Raw genomic sequence first — 12748 nt, forward strand, 5'->3', positions numbered from 1 at the left:
TAAAAAAAGACAAGACCCAAAAGGTGTGGAGGGTTTTGTTGGTAGCAGAAATGATTTCCACACAATTCAAATTTTACCTAATGTTTGTCTTGCCTGCAGAGTGCCTTCTACCCCCGAGGGAAGAGTTCTCCTCACTCAACCTTTCTGGAGAACCGATTTTTTTAATGGGTCTTTGAAACCCAATTTGCACTGGCTATACCGATTATTTTGGCTGACCGGGGTTAAGGTAACCCGAATGAAGGATTCTCGTCAGCACATATTAATGCAGAGATCATGCAGCTGCACCATGGCAAACATCATGCCACCTACGTGAACAACCTGAATGTTGCAGAGGAGAAATACAAAGGGGCACTGGCAAAAGGTCTGTATAACCGCAGTCAACAGCGCTAAAGGCCGTTGAATCGCTACCACCAGGAGGAAAACGGATGCTGGGAAACAAGATGCCCATAAAAAATGAGGAGAAAAGGACAGAAACGAACAACAACAAAAAAAGTAAGTCGTGCACAAAATAGCTGCAGTGGTATTTCTGTCAGTAAACTGACAGAAACATGTCTTTGCCGGGCAGGTTTTCAGGGCTTAATACAGCTCTCTTGCGCTGCCGTAGCCCCGCCGGCGCCCGAAAGCGGTCAGGAGCTCCTGGCGGCCATTTTTCTGCTTGGTAAGGACTCCTCTCGGCCTACTCTTACTCCTCCTCCTTAGCAGCTCAGGGCCCTCCCTCGGCGCCGCCCGCCACGCCGCTGGCTGGGGGCGGGCGGCGCCGAGGGCGGGCGAAGACGCGTTTGCGCCGTGGGTGTAGCGCCCGGCTGCGAGATCGCCGCCATGTTGTGCCGCCTCGCCTCGGCGGGCAGGTGAGAGCCGCGCCGCGGAGGGGTAGGGGTGGTGGCGGAAGTGTAATGTCGGTCAGAGCCCCGCAGCGTGAGGCGGCGGACGCGGCTGCCCTCTCTCCGCCGCGACCGAGCGGTGGGTGGGAGGGGAGAAGGAGGAGGATGCGTTGGTGGGTCGCCCCCTCTTCGCCCCTCAGCGGCTGCCCGCCATTTCGGGAGGAGGGAAGGCACGGGGCTCGGCGCCCGCCCGGGCAGAGGCGCTGCCGAGGCGGGGGCTGGTGGCTGTTGTCCTTTCACCCTCACAGGTGCTGCCCTCCGCCGAGGGGCTCTCGTCGCCTGACATGCTGCTGCTGCTGCCAAATCCTTTTATCTGCGCTAGCCAGGGTGGCCGCACTCGGCCCCTCTTCAGGGCCCTGAGGGTTTTGCTCGTGGTTTGTCCCTGGTTTATGCCAAGGTCACCAGCGAAACGTAAAAGGGCCTCAGGAGCTGACCTTCCTCCTGGCCCAGCAGCTCTCCTTCCCTCGCCGTTGTCGTGTCTGACGACAAATGCGAGGTGTTAAAATGGGGAAGGGTAACCAGAATCCTCCTGGTTTTGTTGTGTTTTTTGTTTGTTTGTTTGTTTGTCTGTTTTGTTGTTTTTTTTTTTTTTTTTTTTTTTTTTTTTTTTTTTTTTGTGCTGGACATCGCGGCTGCCCCGCCATCACGCAGCCTGGGGCTTTCCAGCGCCCGCCATAGGGACAGGGAAGCACGTGTGTTGGCAGTAATGCTGGAGGGGTTCCGCTTGGGGAACTCAGTAACAGCGTGGGGCTTTCAGCCTTCTTATTTCCCAGTACAGGGACCTTGTGGATAGGGAGGGAAGGGCACTTCAGGGACATTTTAGCTTCTGTTGTTAATGAGTAAAGATTAGGCGAAGCTTTGAATGTCATCATGTTACTGCTGGCTTTCCTTTCCTGCCCCCACCTTTTTCCTTGCCTGCGTGCATGGGACAGCCTATGACTTTTTGCAGTGGCTTGGGAGGCTTTGTTTGAGAAGTGGCAGCTTTACATTGAGAAACCCTGTATCTGTGACCTTTATGTGAATTCACGTTTGTGATTAAGCTACAGAGCGTGCTTGCTTTGAGCTCTTGAAAAATAGATATTTGACTTCGTGACCTGAGATATCACCCTGTGTACTTAAAGCGGGTGATCGTAGTAGTCATGGTTTCAGTCTGTTTCAGTGGTGAAGCCCAAGTACTGAATAAGACTACTTTCTTCTGTTATTTCTGTTCTAGAAGCAGTGCCAAGTTGGTAGCGCCATTGGGATGCTTGGTCTCTAGGCAAAAGCACACTCTTCCTGACTTGCCGTATGACTATGGCGCTCTGGAGCCTCATATTAATGCAGAGATCATGCAGCTGCACCATGGCAAACATCATGCCACCTACGTGAACAACCTGAATGTTACAGAGGAGAAATATAAAGAGGCACTGGCAAAAGGTCTGTATAACCACAGTCAACAGGTGAGACAGAAACTAGTTGACATAGATGATATAGGAGGAAAAAAAAAGATAGTTCTTCATTCCAGGGGAGATAGTTTCTTTTAAAAGTTTTGGATTATCTAATTTACTTTTTTTTTTTCTTTTCTTTAATAAAGTGAAATGCTATTAGGAACAAGTTTTCATTGTAAGCTTCAGTGGTGCTGCTAATTGGAAACTAGGTATAACTTAAAAGCATGAATTGTGTTCTCTGTAGTGCTGTAAAACTAGAAGAAAATTCATTGATTGTTGTGGATTTAGTCCATGTTTACATTAGTAACTTGAACCAAAGACTGAGTCAATAGGAAACTGCAATCATTTTACTAAACAAATACTTTCTAATGAAAGGTTAGTAACAAACTTACATAAAGTAAAATTTGTACACCTTGATGGTGTACATCACATCAGATGTTCAGCTGATTCTTTTGAAATAATCTTAGTCGCCTGCAAATGGAGGTAAGACAAATGTGCAGTTAATGTATATGGCACCCAGTAAAGAGATAATTTGTCTGTTAGTTGTGCCACTGGATCAGATTGAGGGGTCTTGTAGGTTGCATGCCAGTGCGAGACACAAAAATACACGTCGAGCCATTACCATGGAATTTTTTATTAAGATCTCAAATTGAATCTTGAGATACACTGAATTCTGTGAAAATTTTACAGGTGTTCTAGCAGGGCTACACTGAAATACATGAAATGCTTTTTTCCAGTCTTTCAGTCATTTAATTGGACTAATGAAAGTGTGTGAAATAACGTGTATCTTTTTAAGAGGGTGGAATATTTTCTGAGTTTTTTTTCTGCTGTGATGATCATTCTAAAGAGTATCAATTTATCTCTAAGAAGTGGCTGGTTTTTACACTCACTTCTGTGTGGTTGCCAGGTGCTCCACAGCATAATTTAACTGCTTGGGCGAAAGTGAGAATTGTCAATATACTTGAACCCTGTAGCCCTTGAGAATTGCCAGTGTGCTTGAATGAGAATGTTGGTTACTTATGAAAGTTTAGAGATTTTCAAGTGCCTGAGTAATCCTAAAAATAACTTGTGTGGTCTAAATTAATGAACTAATGAGATTCAGTTAAGAATCAGGCAATAAAGGTTGGCTCCTGCTTTGTCTTGCCAGTGGTGGATCCAGGAAAGTTGTTTTCTGGAGACTTAATTAGTGCAAATAGAATTGAAGTGGGAACCTGAACTACCAGAAATTGGTATATCTGCTGCTGATGTTACCTATGCTGTTTAATGACCAAGGCTTCAGCCACTAGTGGGGGCAGAATTTCTGGTTAGCAGGAACATCTGCAGTGTTGTGGATCCTTTGAGGTATTTTTTAAAAAAATTACTATCCTTTGATAGGCTTTCACTGCTTGCTGTTGGAAATGGTCTGTCTAGAGGTACAGGTTAATCTTTTCCTAAGGATTTTGCAGGCATTATTTTGAAAATGGGTAATATACTGGTGGTGGTCATGCACATCAAAGCAGACAAATATTTGCTTGGATATTTGTGTATGTGTGTGTTCTGGTTTGACTTTTTTGCCCCCCCTAATTGGAATCTGAGTATACTGTGTGTAGTATTTTGACCCTCATTAGAAAGACTTCTAAGACCAGTATTTAGGAAGAGTCAAAGTCTGAGCTGCCGCTTCATTCTCTCAGTATTGTCATTTCTTTTTCCATACTTAAAAACTGAGCATGATCAAAAATATCTCTGCACTGCTTTTCAGTGTTGAGTTATACAGCGTGTCTAATTACTGTCTAATATCTCTTCTGGATAACAGAATCTTGCCAATGGCTTTTGTTGAGCAATGGAAAGTATTCTCTTCAGATCATCTATAACATCTTCTTCAGCTATCTATATCTGCTTAGAAAACTCAAATAAAAGCTGTCCTGAGTTGAGTACCCTTGGCTTATGTTGTCAGCTCATTTGAAAATGAGTATGCACTTCTGTGATAGGGTGCAGCACCAGACTGTTATTTGTTTCAGCTTAAGCTGAGTCCGATTACTGGTTCATCTAAGTGTGCAGGATCTGCCAATTAAAGGATATAAAATTGAAACTTATTTTCAGTGAAAACCTGTGCCTACCAGAATTTTCTGTGTTCTTTTCTGCCAGTCATGTGACCTGTGGCACTTTGCTTACTGCTCTTACAAGGAAACAAATGACTCTTGGTATACTGAGAAACTAAGCTGACTAGTCTCTGGAGCACCTCTAAGCTGCCTGTCCTGGTTTACTGAATTGTCCTCTGTGGCTGTGTTGAGGAGTGTGATAAGCTGGAGCCAAACGCCAGGGACTCTGTATACAAATAAACTCCAAGATGCTTTTGCTGTAACTTAAGGGCAAGTTACTTTTTTTTTGCATTGTCTTTTCCAGTGCAAAGTTCAGCAGGAATGATCTGACAGCACCACAAATACTGTGTTCTAAGGACAATGTTCAAATGCCATCTCTGGTTCCTAGTGATCCTGGGGAATAGGTTCTTCTAAGGAGTGGTGGAATAAACAGTGGTAAAGACATTAAGGACATCCTGGGTTATTTTTGGATTCTGGCTTGTGATATGTTGTATGCTCTGGATGAACTTAAGTGTCATTAAGGCATGCAAAATTCAAGGCAAATGTTCCAAAGATGCCATTTGAGTGGGTACAAGAGGTGTCTCATCTTTAACTTGATACCTGAATTCAGCAAATAGCGTTTGTACTAACTGTGTTGGATGCTTCATTCCAGTCCTGGTTTTGTTGCTCTGGGTAGTATTAGGAATGGAGATGCAGAGATCATGTTAGTCACAGACTGTATTTTAACTTATAGATATTTTTCTGCATGGGAAAAAAAATTAAACCATATTGTATGTGGAAGTGAATTTGTGTAGGTGTGGCATTATTCTTAAGAAAAGTTTATAGAAAACTGTTTAGTTTCTTCATCTTAAGGAAACTTTTTACTCAGTGATCACTTCCAGCAAAACCAAAAACCCATAGGCGTGTGATTGAGCGCTACTGTAATTAATTTTAGCAAAGCATTGAATTCTGTTTTGGGGGACTTGTGAGTCATACCGTGGAACAGCTTCAGCCAGATGTTTTATTTGTATGAAGCTTACCAAGGCTGTTGTATTTTCTGAAGGGTGTTTAAGACATGTAGATGTGGCACTTGGGAACATGGTTTGGTGGACTTCGAATTGTTAGGTTTACGGTTGGACTCGATGATTGTAAAGGTCTTTTCCAACCTAAATGATTCTATGATTCTATTGGGACAAGATGCTGAGAACCTGGAATCCTGTTTTAAAAACCTTGTAACATATGTGCTACAGCTTTGTGGCTTGCCTTCATATCTGTGTTAAGATGACTCATTTAGTGCTATAGGAAGACTTCTGCCTTCTGAAAGAGAATGGAGGAAATGGCTGCCCATACTGACTTCTTGTTAGAGAATGTATTGGAGTGGTGGAAAAAGCGTCAAAAACCTTTGAAATGTTTCAATTATTTTAAAAGTCAAAATAGCATTCAAAACACTTGTGTTGAAGTGATGCAATACCATTTAGAGGCACAAGGCACCAGTGAATCCTTTAAGGAATATGACATGTTGTGGATAGGGAAGCAGTACAGGGCTGTTTGATCTTGATTTCTGATGCAGGGTTCTGTCATGTGGAGTTAAATGATCTGGGTCACTATCTCTTCCTGCAAGTACCTCCCTCCAAAAAGACCAACATGAATCAAAAAACCAGAGGGAGAAGAAAATTTTGTTTGTGTACATCCTTACTGAACTCATCAACTTTCTCTGAAGCACATACTCTGGGCGCTGTAAATTGTTGAAGAAGTTTAAAAATTCTTAGTTTTCAAATCAGTGAGCTAACAGGTGAATGATATTCTTGTCTTGCAGTGGTAATACTGAGCAATTTACAAGTGCTGGGTCCTTAAAATGTTCTGGCTGTACTAATTGCTTTATTCTGCTGCAGAATAGCAGTAGATCGTATATGTGTGTGTAGTATAAGTTGCCTGATAGTTGCAATATTGGCAGATCACATCATTAGAGGTTTAGAAAAGATCAAAGATAAATCTTTAAAGTAGTTTGGCAGTGACTATCTAAAATATGGATAACAGTCACAAACCTTATCTTTTCCTCGTTTCCATAGACACGATATAGGCTAGTAAGACTTGAAAGATTTTGGAGATTGATGGAGGCCTAGTGGCAACTTAGTTGACTACTAATGGTGATGATGATATTTGTATTTATCCATGTGTTTTTACCATCTGCATCCTTAGGTGATGTTACAGCTCAGGTGTCACTTCAGCCTGCACTGAAGTTCAATGGTGGAGGTCATATCAATCACACCATCTTCTGGACAAACCTTTCTCCAAATGGAGGAGGAGAGCCTAAAGGTTAGTGCTTGTTAGAATGGTTTTAATTGACCAGTAGAACTGGTGATCTTTTCTCCGTTTGAAAGAGTCTAAAGGATCTTTATTTTCCAGAGTTAATTTGCCTTTCTATGTGACAGTTATCACAGTTCTGAAGAATTTGGGGGTTTTTGTATGCAAGCCAAGAATATAAAAAGCTAGCCCCGTGCAAAGTATTAATTTCTAAAGCTGATTGTGTGTACACAGCAGAATACTTGGCTATTGCTGTATATTGTCCTTTCCATCATCATATGAGAAAACAGTTGTATAAAGCTATGCTAATTAAGTTGCCATATATGTACACAGTTCACAGAAAGAGAGGAAATGAGCTGCAGACAACCCAACCTGGTGGCTGGATTTATTCTCTAATTTGAATAGGAATAATTCAGCAGTTAAAGGCTAAAGGAAGAAATCTCCTTTGGGAGGATAGAGTAGTGATTATCTACAAGTCACCTACAATTAAAGGTAAAGGCCCTAAGATACAGACCTCACAAAAGCTGTTGTGATAAACTTGAGGGTTTTTAAATGAGGTTTATATGCCTGTCTGTAAATTGGTGAGCTTCAGGTGCTTTGTACTCTGGTTCAGCGTTCATAGGTGACATCTGCTTGTGACTTTTGACTCTACCATGGATGTACAAAGATGCTCTGAAGATGATCTAGTTAAGACTAGCGCATAAAGCTTTGAAGCTGAAATTTCAACAAGCAGTTCTGACACCAGTCCATTTCTGATAGAGCTTGTTTTCAGATAACATTCTCAGAAAAGATGCTTTAAAGCCTTTATTTTTGTCTCCCAATTTCTATGAAGTTTCTGTGAAAGTCAGTAAGCCTAAAATGTCATCTTTCAACTGAATGGTTCAAGGCTTTTGTACGAAGCCTGCTGAAGCCTGTCTTAAGATGCACTTGCAGCTATCACCAAGAGATTTTCAAGGCCATCTGTCTGAAGGTGGAAGGAATGAAGAATTGTTCAGCATTCAGTATGAAGTATTCTTACATGTGCTAATTAGAAAGTGTAGATGCCTTCAGGTTTTGAGCAAACACTTGAATATCTTAAAACCGCAAATGTGCTAGGATGTAGGGGAAAGGAAGTAGTTTGGCAATGTACTATTACACTAAACAATTCTAGTTTCTGTGGCCTTTGCCCCAGCACAGGTTAGTTTAACTGTATAGTTAAGAAGGGTTCTAATCACGGAGCCTTCTTCTCCATACCAAATAGACTACTTAACTGTAGAAGCAGATGTAAATCTAAAATATGAGGGAAGAGGTTAAATACCTCTTACTACATGTAGGTTCATTATATTGATATCAAAGATGTCCAAATACTTATTTGTACTAAGATGAAGAAATCACAGCCACTTAGTGTTGTCCTTTAGATATGCAAACGAGCTCTTCATCTTCTTCCTTAGTCCTCCTTTGTGGCGGTTCCCTTTCCTTTTAGACAAGAATGTAAGAGTCTGAGTGACCTGTTGGTAGAACCCGGCTGTATCTTTGAGGACAGTGTGTTTGACTACTGCACTAATTTCTCGCTGCCCCTTTAAGCAGGTTGGGACAGAACTGTTAATTAATGATGCAACTACTGTGTTTGTCTAGACACTTCCTTCCCACATGCTTCTGTTCATCTTTCCTTCTATTTCCTGGTGATATCTGGAAATTGAAAGATGTAAAGTACCTGACCTTCTGTGATCTTTCTGTGCTTTTTCTAAAGGAGAACTGATGGAAGCCATCAAGCGTGACTTTGGTTCCTTCGCAAACTTCAAGGAGAAGCTGACAGCTGTATCAGTTGGTGTTCAAGGATCAGGCTGGGGGTGGCTTGGCTATAACAAAGAGCAGGGTCGCCTACAAATAGCAGCTTGTGCAAATCAAGACCCTTTGCAAGGAACAACAGGTCAGGTTTATTTCCTTCCCCTGTGCATCTCTCTTTGTAGATTTCATAGGCAAGTGTATGAGATCTGAAAAGGGGTTTGTGGACAAATGCCAAGAAGAAATTGATGGATAAATAGGGCTGGAGAACTGAGTACCACTACTAGCAGAAGTGAGAAACAGTGGCAATTTTAAAACAGCATTTGTATAGCAGGACTTAAACTGTGAAGAGCAGTAGGGTTTAAAGTCTGTCTAGTCAAAGGGAAAATCGATGGGGCATATTGTGAAAGTGCTCTCTCTTAGACAATAGTAACTGGAGTAGCTTCCCTGTATTGAGGAAGATTAAGCATCTTGCCTTTAGATTGTTTTCTCTGGCAGAGGGGCTGTTCACAGAACTGTCAGTGTAGGCCAGACAACAGGAGAGAGGAAGGTGAACGTAGTAACGGGAGTTGCCTTCACAGTCTGGTACACTGACAGTTCTGTGAATAGCCCCTCTGCCAGAGAAAACAATCTAAAGGGGAGGGTGAACATAGTAACTCTTGTTACTGCGTAGGCTGGTTTAAAATAGAAGGCGTATAATCTGCTTCCTTAATATTGGTGAAAAGTAATGAGTGTCAATTAAATAAGCCTTGGATGGGGATAAACCTTACAGCTAGACAAGTAGCGTAATACTGGCCATGATCACTTTTGAAGATATTTTTACTTGTTTAGAGTGACATGGCAGTGATGAATGGCAGGCAGGACACCCTGCACAGAGGGAAGAGCTCATGGCCAGTGAGAATCCTGACCTCAGTATCTGTTTGTCCAAATCCTATTTTTATTATCTTTAAAACATGTTCTGTAAGATTCATAGAGAATGGCAAGGAATTTCATGTATTGTCACCAGTCTGTGTATTGCTTATCAGTAGGAAAAAAAGAAAGAATAAAGTTATTATAAGGACATACAGCATAATGTGGGTAAATTTCACCCCTACCCCCCATGAAAACTCCCCATTAAAAATTCAACAAGAAGGATATTTTAGCATAAAAGCAAGGAAAGTTATTAGACAATAACTTGTGATTAAAATATTGGAAGCGAACTGGCATGTAACTTTTCATGAAAATGCTTGCATAACTGTGCAAAAGATGTAAACCTTTCAAAAATGACTTTTATCTCATTTCAGTTATGGCTTCAAGGCAGTTCTAGAGTATTCATAGGTGTTTATCTTAGTCAGCTCTTATGGGTTTTTTGTGTGTGTGGAGAGCAAACAATTTTGTAAAATGTTGCAATAAGCACCTATGTGCTGGAGAGCTCTTTGGCTCCCTGCAGATAAAGACTCAGAAATTGGATACAACTTTGGGATGCGACCTAAGACTTTACGTGTAAAGCCTGTTTTCATAGATTTACAAAATTTATCGTCTTTTTTTTTTTTTACAGGTCTCATTCCTTTGCTAGGAATTGATGTATGGGAACATGCTTATTATCTTCAGTATAAAAATGTTCGACCTGATTATTTGAAGGCCATCTGGAATGTGATCAACTGGGAGAATGTATCTTCAAGATACGCCACGTGCAAAAAGTAGAGTGGAATTCTTGCACAGACTACTAGAATGTCACCACTTCTACTCTGATACAACTCTTGTAGTAGTGCCTGTGGCTTACAAATGAATTGCTCTACTGCAGAAAACACTTAGCTCATCCGACAAAAACATTTCATAATCAAGCAAAGTGTCTGCTTGTTTAATTCTGTGAGAGGTATTTACTTAGATTTCTGAAGCTTTAAACTGTTTTGCAACAAAGGGAGACACTTTAAATAGTCTTTTCCATCGCATATAGAAACATAGATCACCTCGCTGAAGCTTATTGAGGTAATGGATTTCCGTGTTGCACTAAAATACCTAAGTGGAAACATGTACTTCATGTTGCTATAAACAAATAAAGCTCAAAAGAAGAATCTTCTATAACTGTCTATAAGAGACTCATTTTTAGTAATAGCTGCTCCAGTTACTTGATTAGAAAATGGTTGGAGAAGAGAAACGTCTTTTGTGATTTGTTGTCCTCGGACCAGGACAATTACAGGATATGGACCTTTCTTATAGATTAAAAAGATAGATGAAAGGGGAAATAGGTGGTGGTGTGCCTTGCCCGACTTGGCTGTCTTCAGCCATCCCTACCTTTTCCTGGATCTCTTGAGTGAGACTTCTGGGTATTGCACTGATGCACTAGCTTTTGAAGTGTTACCTTGGGCAAGAGATTACAGTACTGGGTCAGGCTAAATTGTTCATATAGGAACTGAATGACAGAATTTTGATACTCATTTCATAGTAGCTGTTCAAGTGTATCTTAAAACATCCTTTAATTAAAAGAGACTGATTATATGCATATATCAAGTATAAATTGTCTCTGCGTAGCTGTGTTCTTGAAGCAGTTATAATAAGTTAACATTTGAGGCAGGGATGAAGTACCCTCTGGTGTAAAGGAGCATGCCCAAAAGGTCTTGAAAAATAGAAGAAATGGTTGGTGTGTTTGGGTTTTTTTTGCTAATTCTGTTGCAAGCGTTTCAGAGTGGATGCTGCTGGACGTACATAGTACCTTGCACGTAAGTTTTCTTTGAGCTTTCTTAGTATGCTGCTTTAAGTTCGGGATGGATTCTCAGGGCAACAAGGAGTAGGCTTACATTACCATACCGCCAGGCTGCTATTCTGAAGTATCAGGTAAGATTAAGGGGAGAAGTGCTTATAAGAAAGAAATGCCTTTCATTAGCAGATGCAGGGAGAGACACCACCACCACCATAGGAACAGTCTTTTGTCACTAACTGAAGCTGTAACTGGTGAGATACCTCTGTTGCAAATGAGAGCGACTTGTGCAAACATGGTTTATTTCACATTTAAAGTGTTTTGGGCTTTTTTTCTACTGTGGGATATTTTTTCTATAGGCCTAGTTCTAATCTCAGATATGCAGTTGGAGCTTCTGCTTAAGTCTGGGTTGCTTCATAATCTTGTTTAAAACTTGCATTATCATCCTTTGCATCCTTGGTTTGCCTCTGAGGGTGTGACAGCAGTGATGAAGAAAAGTAAGTCTATTGGTAATCAGTCTGGCAGCCTTTGACTTGGATTTAAAAAAGAAAAAGCCTACTGAAAGGTCTGTATTCTTGCTGTCTGCAAAATCTTCTGTAAGTCTGGAGGGCTGGTGAATGAAGTAACTGTCACGAACTATGCTCAGCTTTTCCTCTTAGAGAGGAAGCTGGGATCTCCATGAGTACACAGTAGCATCACGCAGATTTCTCCCTGACAGAAGCTTCTGGAAGAATTACGCTTCCTAGGTGGCAATTCAAAACTAAATCTTTGCTGGGGCGATCAGTTAATTTTGAAACCCATGTTCCTAACTTAATATGCCCAGCCTCTGTCCTCGTGTGTTTTCCTCTTAGCACTTCACAATGCTTAAATTAATGCAAGATACATCACGTAGTCCACAATATTCATGTTGCAAGACTATTGAGGCAAATCCTTATTAAGGACTTTAATATTAGTTACAGAGTTGATTAATATTGTTAATAATTAGTGGAGAAAGGAACAGTATTTACCATAACTTGTAAATCGTGTGTAGCTAGCTATAGATATAAAGCTTAATTTAAGCAAATTGGGTTGGTATCTGGATTAGTAAAGGCCAGTACTTAGGTTTTAGTTGTCGGACTTCATTTTACTGCAATCCTGCAGATAAGGTGGTTTGAGTGGGGATGAAGCAGTGACGTTTTTTTAGAGGAGGAACAGGCGCTTCAGATATGAAGAGAATCCTTCACTTCCTGTTTTCCAGAAGTACCTTCAAAGTACAGAGGCGGCACGTTGTATTTACTGTGGAGTCTGCCTGAAGATGAAGGCAACAGTGGAATCCTTTTTTCTTTCCTTATTCAAGACTGTGATGTGGTGAAATGCCATCTAGCAGAGATCAAAAAACCCTAGTGGGTTGGTTAAACTCCTAACTCCAAACTTCAGTGAAATCTGGAAAAAGTCCTAGTGGTTCTTGTGACAGTAGGAACTGAAGTACGTGCCTATCTGTAATTTGGAGAGTCTGCTAGCAAAGCTGCCAAGTGTCTGGGCGGTAAAAGTGCATAAACCTCTTACTAATCTGTCCGGGGCAGTAAGCTCAGAACTGCTGTTGCTGTTCAGAACGAGCACTTCGTGTTACAGAAGGTGCTGCGGAGGTGGGCAGGTGTG

The 12748-nt window shown here is 41.3% G+C and overlaps 1 protein-coding gene across 2 annotated transcripts; it reads left to right on the forward strand.

Moving 5' to 3' along the window:
• The first annotated feature begins 414 nt into the window (after positions 1-414).
• On the forward strand, positions 415-10959 carry SOD2 (superoxide dismutase 2). Of its 2 annotated transcripts, none has more exons than XM_082481016.1 (5): positions 415-492; positions 2095-2297; positions 6565-6681; positions 8399-8578; positions 9971-10959. In XM_082481016.1, the coding sequence occupies exons 2-5, from the start codon at positions 2210-2212 to the stop codon at positions 10114-10116; spliced, it is 531 nt and encodes a 176-aa protein (XP_082337142.1). In that variant the 5' UTR covers positions 415-492; positions 2095-2209; the 3' UTR covers positions 10117-10959. The 2 variants fall into 2 exon arrangements, with proteins under 2 accessions (XP_082337142.1, XP_082337141.1); XM_082481015.1 differs by lacking the exon at positions 415-492 and adding an exon at positions 768-848.
• Positions 10960-12748: the final 1789 nt, after the last annotated feature.

Source organism: Vanellus vanellus, assembly GCF_965231255.1.
Source record: "Vanellus vanellus genome assembly, chromosome: 3".
Taxonomy (NCBI): domain Eukaryota; kingdom Metazoa; phylum Chordata; class Aves; order Charadriiformes; family Charadriidae; genus Vanellus; species Vanellus vanellus.